The 25,426-nt window shown below is 44.9% G+C and overlaps 1 protein-coding gene across 10 annotated transcripts in view; it reads right to left on the reverse strand.

The window, feature by feature from the left end:
• The window catches only part of znf536 (zinc finger protein 536), a 189,288-nt gene that overhangs the window by 104,522 nt on the left and 59,340 nt on the right, over positions 1–25,426 (reverse strand). For 4 of the 10 annotated variants that reach the window (XM_045708877.1, XM_045708867.1, XM_045708875.1 and 1 more), the window contains exons 4-5: positions 24,739–24,866; positions 1,369–3,623 (exon numbers count right to left, since the gene is read on the reverse strand). In XM_045708877.1, the coding sequence (XP_045564833.1) occupies positions 1,369–3,622 (2,254 nt within the window). In that variant the 5' untranslated portion in view covers position 3,623; positions 24,739–24,866. Of the gene's footprint in view, positions 1–1,368; positions 3,624–6,344; positions 6,883–24,738; positions 24,872–25,426 lie in introns of those variants that run through there. The other 6 variants (XM_045708868.1, XM_045708874.1, XM_045708872.1 and 3 more) reach the window with 3 other exon arrangements.

Consider the following 25,426-nt stretch of genomic DNA (forward strand, 5'->3'; position numbering starts at 1 on the left):
TATTGTAAATATAATTTCAATTGGCAATATTTGTACGTTTTTGATGATGTGGAAGTTCTTCACATCACACATATGTAAATACTTATAAAGTTAACTAAATGCCATAAGCTACATTTCTCAGATCCAAAGTACTTGAGAACCAGAAGAAAAAGAAATGAAACTTCCTGCATTAAAATTCAGAAGAGAATTACTTCCGCAAAATACCCCCCCCGCTGAAAAGTGCTATGTTTAATAGCCTCTATAAAGAAAATACGTTTTTATCTCACTCTAGTTTTTATTCATTCCTAATTGGGGTGTGTGCATGGGGGGGGGTTGTCTGTTATTATTTCTTAGATTAAAATAAACATAGCCCATTCCATGTTCAAACCCATCACACTACATTAGGATGATAAGGACTCTATGCTACTGTGAATAAATAAACAATTTTGTCTGTACTGTTGGAATTAAGTTGCTTCAAGCCTTAAGCATAAGCCACTTTTTTCAAACGACTTAAAAAGCACATTTCACTCCGCAAATGAAGTTCAATTTTTTTGGACCTGCTTCATATGTATATCTTTAATTAGTGTCTTGTTTAGCTTAAACCAACTGATCATCACATAGTCATGGCCTAATTAACGGGCGAGCTGCTTAGATGTGGTGTTCCACCCGAAGGAATGAGAAAGTTACCTTTAAAACGTCTCTAATCATTAGGAACAGCCTCTCTTAATCCTGCTAAACATACACTGTATCTGCTTTTGCTTATTTGGCTACGGTGGAATCACTTTCCCTCCCATGTTAAAGGAGATGTTTTCATCACTCGTAATATGTTTGGCCCGTGCTCGTAGTCGTGACTCATTTTACACGGGGACACATGCTAGTCTGTATAGAGCATGTTCTTCACCACACCGTGTCTGTGTTCTATGTGCCAGTGTGAAGGACACAAGTCACAGCTCCGTCGTGGGAGTTGAGCATCTCCATATGATTGTTTTGTTTGAGTGTGTGAGTGTGTTTAGACAGGCCTCCTCTCTCCAGTAAAAACAGTGCGCAGAAAGTATCCTATAGACCCTCTGTGAGGGTGTTTTTTTCTGCTTTTGAACAGGCAGTTTTGATCAGATCCCCCCTCTCTCTCTCCAGTCTAAGTGGACTCCTTAGGGTCCAGTGTTGTGTCGAAGGGATGTCAAAGTAAATGGCGTCTGTCAGAGATCTTGTGCCAGCCATCAGCAAACTCATTTTGTGTAAGGACTTATCCTCTTTGGACACAGTGGTCTCCCCCTTACGTGTCCTCCCCATATAAATAATGAAGAATACATTGGAATAAGTCCTGATAGTAAGGATAATGTGACTATGGGATTGATCGTTATTCAGGGTATAGTAATGACTTTGTCTTACCTGAGGATGGGGAGGAAGGGTGTGGGCTGTCGTCTTGGACGCTGCCGGTCTGGGAGTGGCCTCCTCCGGCTCCGCTTTCCTCCGTCACGTTGGAGGATCCAGGGGTGGTGGACCTGCTGATGGACTGGGAATCTGGGTCGCTGGCCGAGCCACGCCGCTCATCCAGTCCTGTGGTGTTGTTCTGCTGCTGGATGGCTTCTTCTATGGGCCGCCGCTCCTTGTTGTGCACCCGAGAGTGGACCACCATCTGGTGATAGGTCCTGAAGACCCGGCCACAGTCAGGACACTCTGTGGGTTTCTCTTTCAGGCTAGTCAGGTGGTTGTACTCAAGGCCGTGGCCCAGGCCCAGGCCATGGCCGCCATGATGTGGCATGAAGTCACGGTGGCTGTCGAAACCCACTCCGTCGTCTTTCAGGGGCATCATGGCTCCACTGCCGGCCTTCGAGCCATGCAGAGCTTCGATGTGCTGCTTCTGCTTGGAGCCATCGTTGGAGCCCATCATAGGGTAGTCATGCTTCTCTTTAGTGAAGGCCATGCCGGCAGCATTGGTCATCTCCTCATGGTGCTGCTCATGGTGCTGCTCCTTGGGCATAAAGGCGCGGTCCATGGCCATGCCTCGTGCCATGATCTGCCAGGCCTGATAACTATTCAGCGGGTCCATCTCTGCAACTTTGGCGGCCGCCTGGAGGCGTTCCATGCAGCTGGACTTCAGGGGGGGCACCAGGTTCAGGCAGCCCAGGAGAGAGCGCTTCTCCCCTTCACCAAGGCCATGGCCCATCCCTGCCATGGGGCCTAGCAGCTTCCCCAGCATCTCCTTCTCCTTCATGGCAATGCCGGCTTTGGCCAGCATCTGGTGTTGCTCACTCAGACCCTGTTTGTCTGGGGATAGGAAGCCGCCCTGCAGGCAGGAGATGTAGCGTGAGTAGAGGTTAGCGTGGGCCTCCTGGGCCATGCTGTTCATGGTGTTGACAGCGTTAATGTCCTCTGCTGGGGGCTTGCTCTTGATGGCCAGCTTATTGAGATGGACCTTCATGTGGTTCTTGAGAAACCAGGGCTCCTTGAAGCGACGACCACAGATCTGGCAGACGTGTTCAAATGAGTCCTTGTGTTTGCGCATGTGGCCCTTGAGGAACCAGGCTTGGCTGAAGACCTGGCCACACACCTCACAGCGGAACTCGTTGGCAGGCTTCTCAGAGCCGCCAGCTGCACCCTGTCCCGCAGCTGACTCGGCCGTGATATGGGCTTTTTCCACATGGCTGATCAGGTCCTCCTCCTGCGAGGCAGCAAACTCACACAAGGTGCACTTGTAGGGCTTGTGCAGGATGCGGATGTGACGATCCAGCTCCTCCCGCTTCTTAAACTTGCCCTTGCAGAAGGTGCAGCGGAATCCAGTGGGTGGGTTCAGGGCCTGGTCATCTTGGGCGCCGGCCGGCTTGGGGGAGGACGACGGCTGGGAGAGGGAGTCTGGAGTGCCCAGGCTGGTGGGGGTGAGGAGGCCACAGGCAGAGCCAGGCTGTTGCTGCTGCTGCTGGTTCTGAGGGCCAAGGTGTGGCTGGTGCTGCAGGGGCTGGGCTGGCTGAAGGAGGCTGCTGCTCCTGATCTGCTTGTCCCTCAGGATGGCCCTCTCCTCCAGCTCATGTAGAAGACGGTTCTCCTCACGGACACGGCCACGTCCCTTACCGAGGTTTCCCAGCTTGTGGGTGCGTAGGTGGATTTTGAGGTTGCCCTTCTGTGCTGCTCGATGGTCGCAGTAGGGGCACTTGAAAGGCTTCTCACCTGTATGTGTGCGCATGTGCAGCGACAAGATGCTGTTGAAGCGGAATCGCTTGCCGCACAACGGACAAGGGTACTTCCTGTTCTTGCGGGCATCGTCTTCAATGTCGTTCATCTGGGACATGATGCCCAGGTTCTGCCCATTGAGAAACTGCTGCAGGTCCACACGCCCATTCAGGTTGGCCAGGGCACTTGCATCTATGTCCCGGTTGAGCTGGTTGGCGAGCAGTGCCATCTGACTGCTGATTGGTTGACTGGCCAGGGCAGCGTGGCTCTTCTCATCCAATGGGGTGGCAGCTTTCTCCTCAGGGATCTGCTGTCGGCTCTGTAGGTCGGGAAAGGCGTGGCCCAGCTGGGCCGTCAGCTGGTGGAGCTTCTGACTGATGGGGTATCGGCCATTTAGCACAGCGTTGCTCAGATGGTCTTTGTCAGCGTCCGATACTGCTGAAGACACACCAAGGCACAAACTAGAGTCCTCCATCCTGTAAGAGAGAAGGATATCACAACGGTCAACCACAGTCAATCAACCTGATAAGCAATGCATTAAAAAAGAGCTATGGCTCATCCAAAAATCTGAACACCGGAAAAGAACGAGAAGTATTAGAGTAAATTGTCAGTGCATGATGAATGGAAATAGAGATGTCATTTAGCAGAGTGTCTTACAGGAGGAATTAGGGTGAAGTGCCTTGCTCAAGGGCACAAAAACAGATTTTCACCTATTCCGCTCTTAACCACTAGGCTACCTGCCGCCCATATAAATGTCATTTTCTTCTTTTGATTTTCAGTACAGCTTATGTTCTCACACTTGTGGTTGGAAGACTGTAACCCTCAGAACTTTCTCAAACTGTAACACAGTTTTGGATGCAATAATTACACAGTAAACACGGCGGGCACTGCCTAATTATGCTACTTGGGCCCATCCTATCAGAATTCCTCCAATTACACGCCTTAATGAAACGGAGCAATGCCATTGTCATGAAGCTACCGCAATGCTACAATTATGATATTAACAATAGCACTTAAAACCAAGGGGTTACTTCAGTAAACACACGCTCTTATCTCCCTACTGCGACACTTGTCTAGTCGTAATTCTCCATTAAAGAGGCACATTACATTTGATGTGAATCACTTTTCTCTTGCCTTCTCTTCCCCTCCTCTCATGGCTTCCAATGAGGAAAACAACAGTTGGTGTTATTGAATGGGTTCCCAATGTATCAGAGGCCTCCAAGCCATTAAGAATGGTTTCAACGGCCCAGAGCATACACCGTCAAGCTGAAGGGAATACACAAGCAGAGTCTGTTTTTGTCTTCTTGCTTGCCGGTTGTTTGTGATGCCCTCCCCTCTCTTAAGAAGGATAATGGCGTGTTTTTAACTTGCAACAGGTGGGGTCAAGCTTCAGAAACAATAAAGTGAGTTCTGCCTTGGTCAACAAAATACTGTATAATATCTCATTAAGCTGATTAGTATGCTGCCTAGTAACAGTGGCAGCGTGCTATAACACACGATTATAATCATTTTAAAAAAAATCCTTTCAGGGACTTAGCACTAGCATAACATGAGTTATCTTTTAGTGGAGTGAGATCAGTTTATGTCCAGACGCCTGTGGATTCAGGGACACCCCCAACCGAAACACACACAGACACATGCACCTGCACACGCACGCACGCACGCACACACACACACACACCCGCTCACACTTCACAGGGCTCAAAGACAACTCGCTCTCGCTTTTAAGATCTCTCTCTCTCTAGCTTATGCCTATCTCGGCTTCTAACTGGTGCTAACCCAGACACCCACCAACTGACAAGGCTAGACAGAACAACTGAAATAAATAAAAAAAATGTTGAATCAAACCGTTACACATGTAAAGTACACACACGATAGAGAGGATGTGGGAGTGAAGCACATTGCTGACGCACCCTGGAAGACCCTGGAAGACTTAGGCCTGGCTGTTCTTTAGCCGACCGTTCTTCCAATACTGTTGCTTGTTGTTGACTCTTATCTCTAAAATATGAATACGATCTGTGGGCTGCTTATGAATACTTTCTTCTTCTCTAGAACGTGACTGCAATCATTGTCTAGTAATAAAGGAGAAGGCCATCAAATGAACCCTTGAAGGATATAATGGCTATATTATGTAGACTATGTGATGACTGGGCATGCCTCATGTATGCAGAGCCTGCTTACATTGACGAGGTCACGCACGACTGTATGAGCTTATTATCATGTAACTGAGACACAGATATACTATCCCACACTACTGCAAATACCATTCAGAAAACATCTTTGTAATACTGCAATAATATTACACTGATATGAGTATATTTTCTAAATACAATGTTGGGAGAATACACAGGTAGATAAAACCAGTTTCTGGACAACTTTCTCATCCTGATCTCTAAGGAAGGATTGTCCATTGCCAGACAAAATGAAGTGACTCTTAAATGTGCCACCCACAATCCTTTGTAAACTCGGCCAATATCAGACGGAACCCTTTTTGAAAGTGCCCTGCATACACGCTGCCTTTTGCCATAGACATCTATGATTCAAGCAAGACTGATGAGCTGTTGCTCATTTATAGAGATAGCAGCTTGCCCTTTTCTTCAATTTGATTTCCGGCTTTATCTTTAACATATAACAAAGGCAGATAGACAATGGAATAATGTGAAATGAACTGACAAATCCATATTTATTTTTTTTACGTATCCTTGCTGACAAGCGTATGCAAATGAACTCCATTAATATGCCTCCCTTGCTCCCAAGTCATTTTATATTTTTTTTCTTGATTAAAAAGGACATTTCTTATGTGACACCCCCCCCCCCCCCATCCTATCAACACGCATGCAACACACACAAACACAGACACACATTCACGCACGCACGCACGCGCACACACACATACATTGCTTTTGACAACAATTCAATATCAGAGTGCCCTCTATAAGTAACAATGCAGGTGGCTCTTAGAACACTGACACAGTGAGTGTTCCGTGTATTCATGACAGTCTTATTTCACTCATATGGAACTCTGTTTCTGAAAAAAAGAAAAATTGTTGATGTACACACGTAGAGGAAGTTGTACCAGTTGGTAGACAGTAAGTACCAGTAATCCAACGTTTCATTCTCTTGTACACAAGTACGCAATTCAAGTCTGTGTGGTTAGCATTATAAACATCACAGGGTCACAAGTCGTAACTTCTTACCGTCATAGTTAGCGTTACAAGTAGCTCCCGAGTAACTGTACACCTGTATGTTTGACCTTGACATGTCTGCCATCCAAACAGCACACTGTAGCAATGTCTGCGCTCGCTCTAACCTGAAACAGATCTAACGTTTGTCTGGTGTCTACAACAATGCTCTTTCATTAACGATAAGGCTCAAATGACGCCTGCAAAGCCACCAGACTTCCTTTTGCACTCTCTCACAGAGGTGCAGTAGTGCTCTACTTTACAGTTTGTGGTTAATATTTACCGTTTTTAGTAAAGCGGCACAAAACCAGATTTCTCTTCTTTTTTTTTCTGAGCAAATTGCTCTGCAACCCACAGCTTAATTACGGCCGGTATCTTTAACACAATGGAAGTGTATTTCTGTCCGAATATATTTGTGCTCAGTGCGTGTCATTATCTAAGCAACAAGCATCGCAAATGTATGAGGGCAAATGTGCTCTGATCCTGTAAAGTACATGCAAAGTTGAACGAAACAGAGAACACTTGCTCAGTGAGTATTACAAATGATGTACACACTGAACACCACAGACATTTGCATATTCTAAGGCAAAAAACACATACTGTAAGTAGAGTATGCCTAAACATGCTCTTGTGAAGGTTTTGGATTTCATAAAAGACAGTGTGGAAGTACTGATTGAACCCCAAATCTAAGTTTTTTTTTTACTCTAATGTTAGTAAACAACGTAATACAAAAAACACTGTATAGCCTCAAAACATGTTTAAAACTATTATTTTGATATCATGGATGTTCAGTCCTTGCATCCATAGCTCTGTGTATGAATTTGAAAGTGGTTACATTTCTCCAGGTCCATCCCTCAGCCTTTTGATTTGCCACTTTGTTATTGTTTTAACTAGGTTTATAAGGAGAAATTATGAATGGAAAAGCCATTAGTAAGGCAATACTTTGTTATTTTGGCATGTATTGACAAGAATCCATTAACTAATTACAATGCAATACCTCATTAAGTTATAATGAAGGTCATTGCTTTTAAATAATCAATCATTATTCACAAAGTAACGGAATTCCATCATATTTGCACCAAATCATTAATGAATTTAGAGGGGGAAAACAATCCGATGGAAAATGTGTGCGTTTGCCATATGTTACATATTCTGAGGAATGCATATTTACAAAATATTGAAGGAAAGCAGATACCAACACAAGTTGAGAAATCTTGGCTCATTTTAAGCATGGCAGTAAATTGAAACCAATATGACTTTTTCCTCATGCATGTTTAGTCTATTGCAGGTGGTCTTCGGAACTCTTCTCATTAACCCAATAGAAAAGTGAGTTGTTTTTCTTCCTCTCCATGCTCTTTGACTGAACTGGATTATTACATGCTGTAATGAGGCGAAAACAGAACGGTTCCCAGCACAACAAGTGAAATAAAGTACAATAAACCTAGTCCGTTTCTTCCAACATACCTAGACCGCACACAACAACTACGCTAACATAGGAGTTAAGAACCAAGACTCGAGCTTCACAACATAGCACGAATGAAGCAACCCAATATATCAAAACAAAAATTCTATACAAGAACATGAACGCTATACAACGGTGACAAATATGAATCGACCTAGCTGGGCCTTTCCTTTCTGCTCTGTAGTCCCACACAATATGTCATTGAGGTCTCTTAAGAGGACTTGTCAACAGGTAGTTCAGCTTTCAGCTCATCTCCACAGATCACTATGAGGCCCCCGCTGAAAGAAGAAAATAGAAAGAAAAGAGAGAAAGAAAAATGCCTGTCTTTTTATCCCTGCGTCTGACAGGCTTTCGGGATGCCAAGGAGGAAGATCAACGGGAGACAAGCGAATTCCCACAGTTCATTGTCCTGGTCAGCCACATCATCAACCGGAGCCGGGCCAAAAGCTCAAAGCTTCCTTTTATGCTAACCATTCCTGGTATTATTTTGATGACCAGCAGATGTGTGTGTGTGTGTGTGTGTGTGTGTGTGTGTGTGTGTGTGTGCCTTTTTCATGTATATATCTTGCAATAGTGGTCACAGCGGTGTGGAGAGACTCCTGCCAGTTGATTTTATGCATTGTGACGAGTGGGGGGATTAATTGGCTCGAACATTTGTTAACCAGACTGTGTTTCACAATAAGAAGGGAGATGGATGAGATAGATGACAGAGGACAAACAAGCGCACAAAAAGGGATGGAAAAAGGGAATGATTTTAGATAATGGGGAAAGAATTTCTAACATGTAAATGATTGTCCGTATTCTGTCATGTGCCGTTTTCCCCTCCTACCCTCTCCCTCGTGACACAACCCTCTGTCGGGAAAACAGGGCCGCGTCCTCATGGCAGGCTACAGTAGTCACGGTCGAATCGCTGATCACGCATGGTTACTCTACAGCAGAGAAAGGCCACCGAACAATGACCACAGTGTAGCTGTCCGTGTAGGGTCGATCATGGCTTACATTATTCCCCTGGGATGCCTGCCTGCATCTGAACACTACATACTGGAAAATGAATACAATGACACATCGCTAGCAAGGCATCACTGACACTGTTTCTTAAAAAGGCAGACATGCTAACAGTACAATCAACCCAGCGATTGTTTTCACTCTACAGTGGGAAATGAGAAGGGTAGCCCGGTAGTGCTGAGTGAGTCACCCATCATCACACTCTCACAGGCATTAGAACGGCTATAATGTTGGCAAAAGAAAGCCATATCTGCCTAGCGCCAGTTGAAAAAGTCAACCGGGCCACCTTTTCTTCCCTTTCAGGATTTTTCTTTTTTTCTTTCGAAACTCTAAATGTCAATATTACCTGAAATACAGTAAGTGAATATCAGAAATAATTGCCGTTTTCTCCTCCTCATGCTGGTTCTTGTTCTTAGGAAGTTTTGCATAATGGCTGAACAGGGGCTGTTGTTGTGACAGGTGCTGAAATCAAACTGGGAGGCGACGGAGACAAGGTTCAATTTAGTTTGTGGATCCTTTAATTGTTGCATAGCTAATTAAACAAAAAAAAAAGATCCCTCACACTCCTGACTATTTTCCGTCGCTCGTATGCATACGTGGGGAGGTAAATTGTGCCTTGAAGCCAAGTGATGCTGCCTTTGTGCAGGGAAGGGAGGAGAGGGGCTGGGTGCTACTTCAACATACTTACCATCTCCTCACAACTGTAGAATGGAGTTTTCACAAAACAAATGTATGGCTAATTAGAGATACTCATTATGGAAAGCAAGTCAAGTAATTCTTTTACATCATGCCGCCCGTTCATTGAACGATTCTTCAATGTCTTTGAAAATATCTATTTTTCTCTCCCTTTTTCTCTGTGAGAAGATAAGGTGGAGACTACAAACAGGTAGGGAAGCCATATGCTCTTGAATGAAAAAGCACTTCTGTCCAGGCAAATGGGCTTTTTAAATATTGAACCACTGCATGTCTTTTTAATATGACAATGTTAAATCTCCTTTATTCCATCACTTTGATAAACTCGCTCAAGCTCATCTGGAGAGACTTCATGTGAAGGAAACTTTCAATTCTTGCAGGCACTCTGTCAAGGCAGGCCGTTATGCAACTGTACTCGGTATGTCCATAGAGCAGTTTTTTAAAAGCAGCACACATCCTGTTTAAGAAAGCAACTAATCTTATCAAAGCCATCAGGAAGTGAGACTTGACTGCAAATGCTCTCGATTCTTTGCATACGTTACAATATCTGTATTTTCTTTGCAGCTATTGTTTGCAGCTGTGAGTAGCTCTGAGAATAATTCATCATTTTCTCTCTCCCTCTCGTGTGACCCAAAGTCAGATCCTGTCTTAATGTGGCTTAATAAGAAAGGAAAGAAAGACAGAGAGGAAGAGAGGGAGATTCAGAGAGCAGGGCACATTATCTGCATTAAAGTGTATTTATTATAGACTAATTGTGGCAGAGGAAGTGCGTTAGGAGGGTGTGCTCTCAGGGGGGAGGGTGGGGAGCCTTCGGGACATCAGGGAACATGTTTATTTATCTCACTTTATCTGAAACAGTGGGGCTACTTCTCTTAGGATCAGAGAAAAAAAGTGAGAGAGGAAGGGGGAGAGGGAAAGAGGGGAAGAAGGGGAAGAGAGAGCGAGTGTAACCATTTTGCGGGCCAGACAGAAGTGTTTGCCTACATGCCAACGCTTCACTAAGACAAGACTGATTAGCGGAATAAGGCAAAGTTGGTCAAACTTCAAAACAGGCCTCTCTCTGAACTCCACTACAAAACCCTCTCCTCGTCCTGTTCTCCTCTGTGAAACACCCATCCCAGAACAGCAGCTTCCTTTTGGTGAGGTTGCTAAAGATAATAGCTTTTACTGCAAAGCAAATTTAGAAGACACATTTTCTACAGTAAATCTGAGAGGCTAAAGGACAGTATACATTACCAAAACTGTTTTGTTTCATTCTACTGAGGTAACTAAGAGATGTGTGTATTGAAGGGCCAATTTGGCCCAGGCCCTGGATTCCAAATGTCTCTCCACACTCCTCTCTCTCTGACCTGTCTGCATTTTTATCACTTCTCCCTGCCCTCTCTGACCTTCAACATGATCACTGATTCACCATCTCTCACTACCAGCGGCTACAACCCAGTTCAGCAGAGAACAAGTGTCTGTGTGTGAGTATTTGTGTGTGTATTTGTGTATGTATTTGTGTGTGTGCCTGTGTGTGTGTGTGCGCGTGTGTGTGTGTGTGTGCATGTCTGTGTGTATGTGTGTGTGCACGCGTGTGTGCACGTGTGTGTGTTCATGAAGGCGATGATGTTTAATGAAAAATGACCTCTCTGTATAGTGCATTCAGTGCTTCCCTCCCTGGAGATGTCTTGCTCTTGAAGCAACACAAGGCCTCTTCTTTAATTGTCCCGGTGTAGTGCCGTGTGGCTGGTGATAAGTGATATTACTCACATTCTCTGTTTTCCCGAACCCTCGTCATCGCTAACCCCCACCACCACCATGATGCTAATATGTTGTTTATGTTACCATGACTGCAGATTGTACATATTGTATTCAAGAGGCATCTCTGCATGAGCAATGCATCATGGGTCGTAACCTCTCTGTTTTACAGTGCCTTGCAAAAGTATTCTTCCCCCTTGGCGTTTTTCCTATTTTGTTGCATTTCAACCTGTAATTTAAATGTATTTTTATTTGGATTTGATGTAATGGATATACATGAAATAGTACCAATTGGTGAAGTGAAATGAAAAAAATTACTTGTTTAAAAACATTCTAAAAAATGTTAAACGGAAAAGTGGTGCATGCATATGTATTCACCCCCTTTGCTATGAAGCCCCTAAATAAGATCTGGTGCAACAAATTACCTTCAGAAGTCACATAAGTAGTTAAATAAAGTCCACCTGTGTGCAATCTAACTGTCACATGATCTCAGTATATATAAACCTGTTCTGAAAGGCCCCAGAGTCTGCAACAGCACTAAGCAAGGGGCACCACCAAGTAAGCGGCACCATGAAGACCAAGGAGCTCTCCAAACAGGTCAGGGACAAAGTTGTTGAGAAGTACAGATCAGGGTTGGGTTATAAAAACATATCTGAAACTTTGAACATCCCACGGAGCACCATTAAATCCATTATTAAAAAATTTAAAGAATATGGCACCACAACAAACCTGCCAAGAGAGGGCCGCCCACCAAAACTCACGGACCAGGTAAGGAGGGCATTAATCAGCGAGGCAACAAAGAGACCAAAGATAACCCTGAAGGAGATGCAAAGCTCCACAGCAGAGATTGGAGTGTCTGTCCATAGGACCACTTTAAGCCGTACACTCCACAGAGCTGGGCTTTACGGAAGAGTGGCCAGAAAAAAGCCATTGCTTAAAGAAAAAAATAAGCAAACACGTTTGGTTTTTGCCAAAAGGCATGTGGGAGACTCCCCAAACATATTGAAGATGGTACTCTGGACAGATGAGACTAAAATTGAGCTTTTTGGCCATCAAGGAAAATGCTATGTCTGGCGCAAATCCAACACCTCCATCACCCTGAGAACACCATCCCCACAGTGGAGCATGGTGGTGGCAGCATCATGCTGTGGAGTTGTTTTTCATCGGCAGGGACTGGGAAACTGGTCAGAATTGAAGGAATGATGGATGGCGCTAAATACAGGGAAATTATTGAGGGAAACCTGTTTAAGTCTTCCAGAGATTTGTGACTAGGACGGAGGTTCACCTTCCAGCAGGACAATGACCCTAAGCATACTGCTAAAGCAACACTTGAGTGGTTTAAGGGGAAACATTTAAATGTCTTGGAATGGCCTAGTCAAAGCCCAGACTTCAATCCAATTGAGAATCTGTGGTATGACTTAAAGATTGCTGTACGCCAGCGGAACCCATCCAACTTGAAGGAGCTGGAGCAGTTTTGCCTTGAAGAATGGGCAAAAATCCCAGTGGCTAGATGTGCCAAGCTTATAGAGACATACCCCAAGAGACTTGCAGCTGTAATTGCTGCAAAAGGTGGCTCTACGAAGTATTGACTTTGGGGGGGGGGGTGAATAGTTATGCACGCTCATGTTTTCAGTTTTCTTTTGTCTCATTTCTTATTTGTTTCACAATAAAAAATATTTTGCATCTTCAAAGTGGTAGGCATGTTGTGTAAATCAAATGATACAAGCTCCATTTTAATTCCAGGGTGTAAGGCAACAAAATTGGAAAAATGCCAAAGGGGGTGAATACTTTCGCAAGCCACTGTATTCCTATAGTGGTCACAACGTAGCAGCTACGAACTCTAGGGGTGCATTGTGCAATTTCAACACATTGAAAGACATCATCAGATTTACAAATCAAAATTATCTTAAAAGCCATATAAAAGGGCATCCATGTTTTGGTGAAAGAATTTCAAATAAAAATCTAATGGTACTGCATTTCATCCATGATGAGGCTATAATGTATTTGTTGTGAATAAGCATTTAAGGATGGCACTGTGACGTATAGCTTAGCCTAGAAAGTCACCAGCAACATGGGAGAACCTGCCATGTTTAGCCTGCCTGCCTGCCTGACTGCCACACCCCACCACCCCTCCCTGTCCCCTCAGCCTTTAGATAATACCCATGTCCTACAGCTGTGATCTGTTTTCGGGGGCCGGTGACAGAAGGGCTCACAACACGGACGGCGCTCTGCTATCACCGTTAAACTGCCTGTCTGAGCCACTTGACGGAGCTCTGGAGAGGCCGCATCATCTTGATGCCCTGAAACCAGCCCCCATCTTCCACTCGGCAGCTCACCCCTCAACCCCATACACATACCCCTTCCCCTCTGCCCTCCGCCATCTCAGGGCCCTGACTCTTATTTATGTGCCCCACCTCCTCTACATCCCTCCTTCCTACCCTCCATCCTCTCCCTTTCTCCATCCCTCCCACTCTCCCTCCCTCTCCATATTTTTTTTTTGCTCCTGCATCTGATTAAGTTAACAATGTGCCATTATTTGCATGCTGATTTCGCCGGTCCCTCTCCTCAATTCTCTCACAAACACAGGGGCTGGATCACAGTAATGTGATAGCACAGCAGCCAGCCAACGCAATCTCCCGCAAAACCAGGTGTGCGCAATCCACATCCCTCTTAATTCCTGCCCCCATCAAATTGTTTTTCCCCCTGTTTTTTTCTCCATCCCTGTAGTGTTTATAAGGTTGTACTATAATCAAATCTGGAGCGAGAAAGCCTGTCTATTTTTATTAATTATAGACCGGCGCTGATGTGAATGTATTCCGAAAGCATCTTCAAAATAGGTCGGCATACAGTTTCCTATTCTTATCACATTTAAATGTCAACATGGTGCAAAGCCCTACAAATTAGTTCAGGCAGACTTCAACCCCCATTTAACATTTGAAGCTCCGCTCTGCAAGCTCAAAGTGTGATTTAACGCAGTTTACACATATAAGGAGCTAGTGGTTTGTCTTTCAAACTTCTCATTTCAATACAGACATTACTGCCAAGCCGCCTGAGAAAATGCTGGTGAGGGGGGAAAAAAGGGGGGGAAAAATTATATAAAGCAACAAGAAACAATGCATTAGCTTTCATGAATAATAGATCCTCCGTCAGTCCGTGCGAGATGTACGTTTTTAGCATCTCCGCATAAATCCTGTGCTGAAATGAATAAATCAAAATGGGGGACCTTTCTTGAACGTCTACCCAAAGATGTCGCTAGCAAACAACAATAATATAAAACACCCCCCTGTTTATATGCAAGCAGGACACAGTCCCCATAGAGTAACAGGAAACAATGCAGCGGAGATCTGTTGTTTAGGTTACTGGTTGGTGAGCATACCAAACAGAGTTCAGACATCTAACACACTGGACCTATTGATACAACCTACATAAGGAAACACGTACCACCATGAAAGTCTCCGCCACAAAACAATCACATTATTCTCAGAAATGCAATCTGAGATGGACATGTTCTATGGAAAATCAAATTTGATTTGGAGCGTGATGGGGATTAGCAAATACCATAGAATACACACAACAGCAGGCTACTTCCAATGAGATCCACTGGCCAGACATGGCCTTCATTGACTCAGCCTCACCATGGCAGACAGGGTAAAAGGCAGATGAAACGCCTCATACCCTGGGGAAGTGTCTCACATGTCAAGCTGTTTCACGTCCACTGAAACGTGGGCTAAACTACAGGCCTGTGGGCCACCCTAGGTCCAGTCAGTCCTGAAGGAGGTCTTGCTTTGTGGGGGGTAGGATCGAGGATGTGCCCCATACGCTTCATTACACCTCGACCCCACTGGCCATATCTAAGGCATTCACTGACGGCATCAACACCCAGCACAAGCACTTCATGCAGGCGATACGGACCAAGGTCCTCAAACCCAGCCACAGTGTTTTCTGTGCACAACCTCAATCTAGTCTAGTCCATTCTGTGTCTTTTGACCAATAGCATCCAATGTCCCCCAGCTCGCACTTGCCTCAGCTCTACCAAAACCTGTCATTATGACGTGACCGTCCCCCAGTGACATTTCTATCTAAGTCTACCACTCAGATATGGCTACTTTACATAGGACACATTCCCTTGGAGACTGCTCCGTGCTCGGGGCTACTGTCTCACCACCTCATACTAGTGTCGTGGCACGGCCCTTTGAATTTCCTCCGCATTTTCTTCATACGGCTTATCACAAAGTGTTCTATGAGCGAGCTGAAACGTCAAAGCGTTACATATCGTTTAATGCACAGAGCGGCCCTCGGGGGATTAATTGACTACGGTGTAAAGTGAGTTTGAGGCCGACGAAAGAGCAACACGAAGACGAATACGTTTCATTAACAGACAAACAGAGCCCAATTGCTCCCATCGAATTGGCGGGGAGTGAAGATTCCCCAAAAGTTAAAACACATTTGTCCACGGAGCAAGTGAACTTCACGTGGCACCCATTCAAAATGGAAAAGGGTTTAGGCTTCCAAGTGTGTGAGAGTGAGTATGTCAGCGAGCGGGCGTGTCAGTGTCAGCCAGTGTGTGTAACAGAGAGCATATGTCACTTAGTAAAGCATTGTCTCAATGTATACGCTTATGCTGCTTGTTAGTTCAGACCTGTTTAGATTACGAGGACAGTCTCCACGCCGTGCTCCCGTGCTCCCTGTTCAGTGTCTGTCTACACTAAGTAGTACAGTAAGATCCCTTCTGTTCTCTATGCGTTAGCTGCTCCTCTTCCTCTATGCGCGTGATAGCCCGACTCTCCGAGCCAAACACGCGGCGTTGTTCTACGACTGCCTGGCGACTTCAAATATTCATCAAACAGAAAGAAAAGAAAGCCTCTTCTATCCCGCGGTAGTAATTTACCAATTATTTGGAGTACCTGCTGACAGGTACGTGTCACAGTCTGCTACATTCCCCCCGTCCCGCTCCTACCCGACGCCCTGCTTTTCCCCTGCTGCGGAGAGAGCCACGGCGCTTCAGGCACACGGCGAGACGAGACGAAGAGGAGGAGGAGGAGAGTTTGACTGCAACTCCGATGCTTTGATTTGGGAAACGGTTAAGAGCGACGGAAGGTCGAAACTTGACGTGCTCCAAACACGCAGCCCCAGTCACTCTCAGGGCGGTTTGACTACTTTCTAAAGGAGTCCAGGAAGACAAGGCCTCTCTTTCCGAAACTCAACCAGCAGAAGAAAAAAAAAACGAACAAACACGACAAATACAAAACACACAATAAATGGCTCATTAAAGAGAGTAGACGACTACACAAACAAAGCAGCCTTCACTGGCTGTCACCAACGTTCTCTGTGATGAGGAGCACAGTGGCGGTGCTAGAAGAAACTCTCGGAAACAGTCGCAAACCACTGCCAAAGTCACTGTGACGGATCTCTTTGCCTGCCTGCATTATGTCTCTATTTGTCTTGGTGACACATCTAATGTGGATGATAGGCATTGTGAGAATTACGACTCTGTAGCTCGGTCTCAGTGAAACAGACCATCTCTTTCCTTCAGTAGAGGACCCCAGAGCTGAAGGGGATGTAATTCAATTATGGCGTGTGTGTGTGTGTGTATAAAGATGCGCTCCCTAAGTATTATGGGAGTTTGGAGGAGCTGGGGGTCCACACGGAGCCATCAATCGGTGTGGAAGTTCAGGCCACCGTGGGCCAGTCGGCCGGGCAGGCGGGCCACTGGAGAGGGACGAGAGGAGAGCGTTGCCTCTCTATCTCACACTGTGCCCTGAATAAATGAACATCTCTCCAGTGTGTGTCGCGTCGAGGAGGTACTTCAAAAGAAAAAACTGCCATCGCTCACTCACTGAACGAACGTAAAGACCTTCTCCTCTGCCTTTTGTTAAGAAATAAAACTGTACACAACTGGATGGCACTGAACAGGCGAGTGAGAGTGCATGGGCGTAAATCATTTGTTTTTCAAGTTAATTCTAATTGTCAGCAAAAAATAGCAACAAATATGTCTTTAGGATCCATATCCTATATCAAGTAATGCAAAGCGGACGTCATTTAATTGCTGTATTCTCATTGGAGGAGAAATGCTATAATATAAGCTCCCAAGTGGTGCAGCGGTTTGAGGCACTGCACGTCAGGGCTAGAGGCGTCACTACAGACACCCTGGATCCAATCCAGGCTGTATCACAACCAGCCGTGATTGGAAGTCCAATAGGACGGCGCACAATTGGCCCAGCGTCGTCCGGGTTTGGACGGCGTAGGCCGCCATTGTAAATAACAATTTGTTCTTAACTGACTTGCCTATTTAAATAAATGTTCAATCAAATGAAGAAAAAAAAAATATATATAGTCTAAGGCCAAACAAACCCAGACATCCTGTGTGATTAGACAGTCAGGACAATAGAGGAGTGTCACTGACTGCTTAAGTCAAGGACAGTAAATGTGCTATAGTGCTGTCTGTATGATGACATGATTCCCCCTGAACAGATTGTGAGCGGTTGCATCACGCACCAGCATTTGGGACAGTCAGAATACAGCATTGCACGTCGCAGTCTTTCCCTCAGGTAGGGCAGGTTCATTGTAAATCTGGGGCAGAGGACCTCTCCACGCCATCTACGGTGTTTACTCACACTCATTGTGGCTGGAACCACTTTATGACACTAATCCCATAGACTGTCATTGACCCGGCCCGTGAACATCTCTTCCACACAATCCAGTTCTAATTCAAAAAGCCCTGCACCATATCTAAACCTCTCTCTGCAACCGCAGCGCATGTTGTCTGGTGTCTGCATGGTGACAAGGATCCTTAAGAAGCTTAGGTGCATGCATGTACAGTGTGTGTGTGTGCGTGCGTGTGTGTGTGTGGGTTTCAGTTGAGACCCTCTCATAAATAGTTAACAGAACGGGGGAGATTGTTAATGGTTGGAACGACGCAGAGGACGGAATTAACCACCTTTACTCGTCTTTAATTACTACGAAGTCCACCTCTGTACCACCGATCTATAAATGCATAGTGAATCCCAAGTGGCACTGAAGTTACTCAGTCCAACGTGTCACAGAGATATACCTCAGCAAAAAAAAAAGAAATCCTGGCCCAAAATGTGAACGATAACACAGAAATTGGGACAAACCGTACGTCCTTCTGTGTATTTTGGGATCCCACTAATTCATTTGGATAATACTACAAAAAAATGATATCTTAAAAAAAAGAAGAAATGATGAGAAAAAAAATGAATTTGAAGAGAGAGAAAGAGAGAGAAGTCCTAGGGGGATATGTGATGAATCCAGGTCTTAGGGGTGTCCCAGCGAGTAAAATAAGGTTGAACCTCAATAGGATCAACATTCAGGGCAAAACTGCAATAAAAGTAGAAATCTGACAGAGAAAATTATCTGCAATTAGGACAAACAGCACTAAAAGCAAGTTCAAAGATAATTGTTTTCAGAGGGGTGTGTGACTGACTCTGATGAATCCCAGGGCGGCCAGTTTGTGTGGTGGAGAGAGAGACAGAGAGAAAGAGAGCGAGAAAGACAGAAAGACATAGATAGAGACTAGTGTGTGAGCGAGAGAGAAAGAGAGAGAGAGAGAGAGAGAGAGAGAGAGAGAGAGAGAGACTAGAGACAAGCAAATTAAAGAGAGAGAGAAGGAGAGTAGAAAGAGAGCAAGTCCAAAGTGAGATGGGGGTTAAGGGAAAGTCGCTGAAGGTGAAATCTTCCATTGGTATTTGAGGAAAAGGGAAACGAACAAAGACACCCTGCCGAACAAGCCCCGATCCATCATAAGACCATGCCATAAAAAAAAAAACAAGTGTCCCCAACACACTTATCCCCTCACACATCTTTCCACAAAGAGGCGTATTGTTGTTGCCTTTCACAACACATTGGCCTTTGATGGATTCTGCCCACTAAAGAAAAGGGCCAGAATGAAAGACAGGGGTGTATGAAGAAGAAAAAAAACACATGCTTAAACAAAGATATGAATTAAATGAAAAGAAGTTGTGAGATGACCCAGGACCCAGGACCCAGGATGAAGAGTGTCCCTGAGTTGTGCCTGAGGCCTGAGCACTAAGCCAAAGCCTTCACACAAAGACTATAGAATTCGTTTTATCATTAGTGAAATGAATAAATGTTGATCATAATGTCTATTCTATCATTATTTACCTATCTACTTAATATGCACAGTACAGAGAACTACTTGGAAAACCACTGTAAATATCCTAGGAGAAACCGTCTAGAGTTGGTAGTTCTTAGTACTTCTCTTTGGACTGCTATGGTAAAGTATTTTTTGATATCTTTTTTTACAACTTGACAAGCCAATCCCTGAACCTCACCAATTCTTACAGCGAATGTCAACTGAAAAAGCCCTACTTGCATAAGCACCTGGTAGATCATGGCACCAAAGATCTGTCTTTTTTTCTAGCCTGCACAGTGAAGTCACTCTTGGCATGTCTCAAAACATAACATAATTGTGTTTTAGCGGACAGAGACGGGGGACTAAAAATACACACAATGGCATAGAGATGAGCAAACACAAAAAAAAGAGAAAGAAAGCGTTTGTCCTTCAGCACAGTGTTTTCTCTGTACTTTCCCACAGCATGCCAATAACTGTGGAATAAACGGATATGTGAATTAAACCCCATTGTTTTAAAGATCTGCTGCTATATTTAGTCGCTTTCGCTTCATGCAATAGAATTTTGCCAATGTTTTGTATATGTGTACTTGGACTGCAAATCTCACGTTATGTGAGCAAGTGTAAGTGTGTGTGCATGTGTAAAAAACAACAGTTCAACCATGCGATTTTTGCAATTAGAAAAGACACAAAAATAATTATTCTGCAGCACACTCAGGCGACATATCCTGAATCGACGATGCACGGATCACGTGTTTAATAAAAAGGTTAATCAGTTGTTAATCAGAGGATTAATAACTTGTTATTTTCTTTACAAAACCATTAATATTATGCCATAAATATTTAATGTTGATGGGTCATTTTTTGGGGGAGTAGGGGCGCGGGCTAGAGTGAGCAATACACAGGCTAATGTGCATTAATCATGCTTTGGTGAAGACAAATACATTCATTCATGTTTATTAATACAACCTTGGAGAAAACAATACTCTTTACATTATGAAAAAAGTTATTCATAAAGTATTTATCAACAATGCCACAAAAGGACAGAGATCGGGGACTGGAGACCGGAGACAGCGGTCCAAAGTCAAAAATGCTGGGGGCAAAAGTTCATTAACATTTAAGATAAACGCATAAATGGCTTAAGGAAGGGGGGGGGGTTGATGCTGATTCACATTGTAGGGGCTGTGTCGGGAGGGGTGGTGGGGGGGTGAGAGTCTGTTTTGGGGGGAGGGGGGTTAAACAGAGATTTTCTGTCCCTTTCTTAACAAATTACCCTGCCGGTTTTGCTAATCAAAGCAAAACAAATATTGCTTTTCGTTCGCTCCATTTGCTGAATGAACATATGACATTCCCAAAATGCTCATTCCCAGCTCAAATGTAATTAAATTGTGCCTTTAGTGAAAACATGCAGTGGTACTCCAATTAGTTCTGTTTTTGTCATCGGGAGAGAAAAAATGGAATCGGGCATGCCCAAGGCACCGTCGTGTCCCGGAATGATACAATGCCTTGGCGGTATGAAGTGGGTGTGTATTTGAGATGGTGTCTGGGTACGTTGGGGTGATAGGGTTGCAGAGTGTTTATGAGTTGGATGAGTTTTCGGGGGGGGATGTTGCCTTGTTGTTGTGAGGTGAATACACAGTCAACGTGTTCGCCGGACGGTGGATGTGTCTATTTGAGACGGTGGGTGTAGTAGGATCTCTCTCTTTCTCTGGTCTTCTTCACATTCTTGTTCTTCTGTCTCTCTCTAGACATATATATCTCTGTGAAGTATGTGGGAAGCAAACTATTGAACTGGCTAACTAAGTAATTGCTTATTTTCATTTAACTCTAAATTGCGTTTTTCTTTTATTGAGGGACTGCATGGATTGCCCTGCAAAATGTCAACCATCTACTTGTCGATGAATCGATAAATTCATTTAGCGATTAGTCTACCTGATATGCGTTTTATCCATGTCTAAACACCTTTATTGGCAATCAATGGAATGCAAAGAATGTCGGAACTAAGTAACTTGCAGGCCTGAGGACATATACAAAATCGGATATTTGTCAATGGCCACGCATCATGTCCTGTTGCTGGACTTCTAGATACAGAGAAAATGTATAATACCCACTGGCAGATCAGTGTAAAATGAAATGCAGAGCAGTGTGTCCGCGTGGCTGTGAGCTTTGTGTGTCTGTGTCTGTGTGCCTATATTATCCCTAATATCTTCCCCTCATCTCCGTGAGAGAGAGAGAGAGAGAGAGAGAGAGAGAGAGAGAGAGAGAGAGAGAGAGAGAGAGAGAGAGAGAGAGAGAGAGAGAGCAAGCAAGCAAGGGAGAGATTGAAGATGAAAAGAGAGAGGGAGATCCATTTTGTGTTCCGTTAAACACTGATTTCATCATCTGGGTAAAACACATAACTTAAAACTGAAATCAAATATTAAAAATGACAGGCCTTATAAGTGCGGTGAGTGATCCGGGGTCACGGAGGGAGGGAGGCGCGGGCGGCTTGTCAGCCACTATCTGTCAGAGTGAATTAGAAACAATCAGGGGGGACTGAAAGGGAAGGTGATTGTTATTAGGCAGCAGGGCTGTGAGCAAGCTCCCCAGATGTGGCCATGCATATAAAAGAACAGGAAGCCAGCAGTTTAATTCAGGAAGCGCTGGCGTTCACGGCCACACAAAGCAGGAAGGGGGGGGATAGGCCCTTTGTCGCTAATAAGCTCAAAGTTACTTTGATAACAGGCAGGGTTAGGCGCCGGAATAAAAGCACTTTGCTTTTCTTTTTCTATGGGATTTTTTTCACACACCACCCTCACCAGTCAGTCAATATCTAGAAAATATAATGGGAGTGGAGAAATCAGGGGTGAAATGTAGATAAGTCGACCTTAACACGCGAAGGGGAAGAGACGGCTGTGCCCATATATCAATTACCCATGCTATCATAGGAGGATGATGAAGGGCTCGAGTGTTGGGCTCCAGGCCCCCCCCCGCCCAGCCCCCTTCGGTCCCCTCTGTCGCCTGACAGTCTCCCCCTTCGGCCCCCTCTCCCCTGCGCCGGGTAGGGAGGAGGACGGACGTGCCTGCTTTTGACTCCAGCGCCAGACCTGCTATCTGTCAAGGGCTCCCACTGCTCCTCTGAGACAGACCATCATGCCTACAGATTGTTGTCATGGACGACGGCAGGGGGCTGGGAGGGAGGGGTAGATATGTACAATATGTTTTCAAAGGGAGCAGGGCTTGATTGGAATGATAAGGAGAGACGCTAATCTGCTAGGATACGGCCTCAAAGGCACATTGGCTCTGACACTTAAACCCTCGCGCCACAGGGAAACAGCTCCCTGGTAAACCCCTATAGACCCAGGGAGGGCAACTCTCTGCACATGTCGCACTGTCGTACTCCAGTAAGAACTCCACGTACCCTTTCACAAAAACATACTGCTAGGCTAAAAATGATCACTCAAGCCTGGGCATTTAACATTGGACATGTTTTTGTGTATTTTGGGGGATTTTCTGAGAGACTGACGGATTGAGGATATTTTCTACTGACATCTTTCAAATGTTTAGCATTTTCTATGAGTGTATCTCTACAAAGCTGCAGGTAACGCAGGCCCTATGTCTCAAGCACTAGTGGCATTGAACTCCAGCAACGTGAAATCAATGAAATGTGAAAATGAAGGACGTTGTTGAGACGTATGCTTTCAAAGTGCCTCCATCTCCTTTAAACAGTGAATGGCTTTGATTCCCATTTTCTTTGTAGTTGGAGAGATATCTCCAAAAATTATCCCAGGCTTGAGATTGAGCGCTCCAGTAATAGGTTTAAACTGCAAAATAAAAGCTTTCTGTTTATCGTTGATCATTTCCACAGTATACTTACGCATACTTCTCCGGTTTGTGCCTTCCAGGTTTGTGTTCGGAGTTAAGACGAGAGTTGAACATGTTACTGCTAAATATTCCCCAGGGTAATAACAGTGTATACATGACGATTGGAAGCGTGAGGAAATGGAAGAAAGAGGGGGGAAGTTGGGTAAAGGAGAGACAATAAGAGAAACACACGGAGAGAGAGACTCAAAGGACACGTGGAGAAGAGCGTGCGAGAAATAAAACGCGAGGGACGCAGACAGAGCGAGGGAGGACGGAAGGGAAAAAGGGGGTGAGAGTCAGACAGTGGAAGGAAGAGGGAGAGGAGCAGAGATGGAGGGAGGGAGGTTGAGGTGTCTCTTATAGCCAGATCCTTCCTTACAGGACACGTCTTAGATTTCGGCGCGATCAGATTGTGAGGGATACGGAGACGTTCTGAAGGAGCATTAGTAATTCATCACTATGAGGGCTGGGATTTTCACTTTCACCGTCTGGGGCCTGGGCCTAGCTAGCTACCCTACCAGCTTTTTTTTTAAGAACACTACCCAATGTCCCTGCTTATTTTGTGTTTTTGTGTAGCTTTCCCAGTCAGTGTTAAGAGAGAGTGAAGGGGGGGGGAGGGGAAGGAATCACAAAAAAAGAAAGATATTGGGGGCTTAAGAGGCAAATCATTTCCTTTGTGCAGTGTGCTAATTATTACTCCAGTCATAACGAGCTTTAGTCTCCTCCATAGACACAGACAGTGTGCTTTAAGCCTTCACACGGATCACTACCGTAGGGTGTAGTGACCATAAAAACAGAATGGCCTTCACTTATGGTTCTTTCCCCCCCACCCCTTCTCTATTTTTTTTTATTTTCTGTACTATGAATAAATCGAGTCTGTCCCGGACATGAAAATGTCAAATACCTAAAATACACCTAGGCTAAATAGCGTATAAATTTTTAATGCTCGCTCATCCTATGCTGCTATTCTCATATCTAGCCTGTCTGCCAACAGCTGTTGCAGGCTCCCTCACAGGGGATTTATCATCCATCTAAAAGAGTAAGGGAGCGTTGTTCAAAAGACAAGGAAGGGAGCCTTATTTTCATGGATCCGTACCTCTCGTTTAATTCAAGCCTGAAACTTCTCCCTGTGATATACGAGTAGAATTCAATTACACTAATGCCAAAACATAAATTGTTCATGATTCGTCCCATATTTCTCATGTTATAATTGCTAGCTAGCTCTTATAAATGAAAAAGACATAGAGTGGGTAGGCATGAAGTGGAAGTATAGTGACATTGGAGAGGTGGCACAAGGGGAGGGGAAGATGACATGTCTCAGTGTGGTAACTGAATGACGTTCATGTGTGTTTTTAGGTGGCATGTGGCTGATGATTATGGTAGATTATCACAATCCAGATTGTAACAAGTTACAAGCATTAGCAGAAGCCTATGGCAACGTAGAGAGAGAGAGCGATGTGAGTGTGATAGAGCTGTGCCAGTGGGACAGGGGGACTGATCACTGATCAGTGTGTGACAGAAGGTCTGTGTGTGTGTGTGGGGGGGGGGGGGCATACCTTAACACACTAACTGCATACTGGTCTGGAGCCTGTCTGTCAGGTTCGAGGAGACCCAGGCAGTCACTGCCACTGAGTCACTACAGCACACAGCAATGACAACCGACCTAGAGGGATGTGTCTCTGTCCTGTCCTGTCAGAGAGTGAGAGAGCGAGAGAGAGAGAGAGGAAAGGAAAGAGAGAGAGAGAGAGAGAGGCAGATGATGTCAAGTGAAATGTAACAAATTCTCTGAATGGCGGCGAAGCGCAGAGGTCAAGGAAACGCAGCCGGAAAAGGTTAAAGATGAAATAAAAACCGTGCCTTGCAGCGGGCTGAAAATCTATCCCTCCAAGGCAAGGCCATCACTGACGCGCGGCAGACAAGATGCTAAATACTGCACGGCACTCTGGGATCTTTCATTTTCATCCGATCAATAAGGGCTTATATTTATCAGGATTCCAAGCAGCTGCCACATCTGACAACCTCCACTTCATTTTCTCACTCCTCCTCCTCCTCCTCCTCCTCACGCTAAATCGGGAGCCATCGACCATAAAAGAGACTGAGGCCTCTAGCTTTGCCATTTACACCCCCAGACACAATTCCATTAAAGGACCCCCCTTTTCTGGTTAAAGAAACATGCATTGTCATTATGGTTTTGGCAACAGACCACCACACTCTTCATATGTTCTTTGTTCCCCTATCCCCACC

This window comes from Salmo salar, chromosome ssa26 (genome assembly GCF_905237065.1).
Source record: "Salmo salar chromosome ssa26, Ssal_v3.1, whole genome shotgun sequence".
In the NCBI taxonomy this organism is placed as follows: Eukaryota; Metazoa; Chordata; class Actinopteri; order Salmoniformes; family Salmonidae; genus Salmo; species Salmo salar.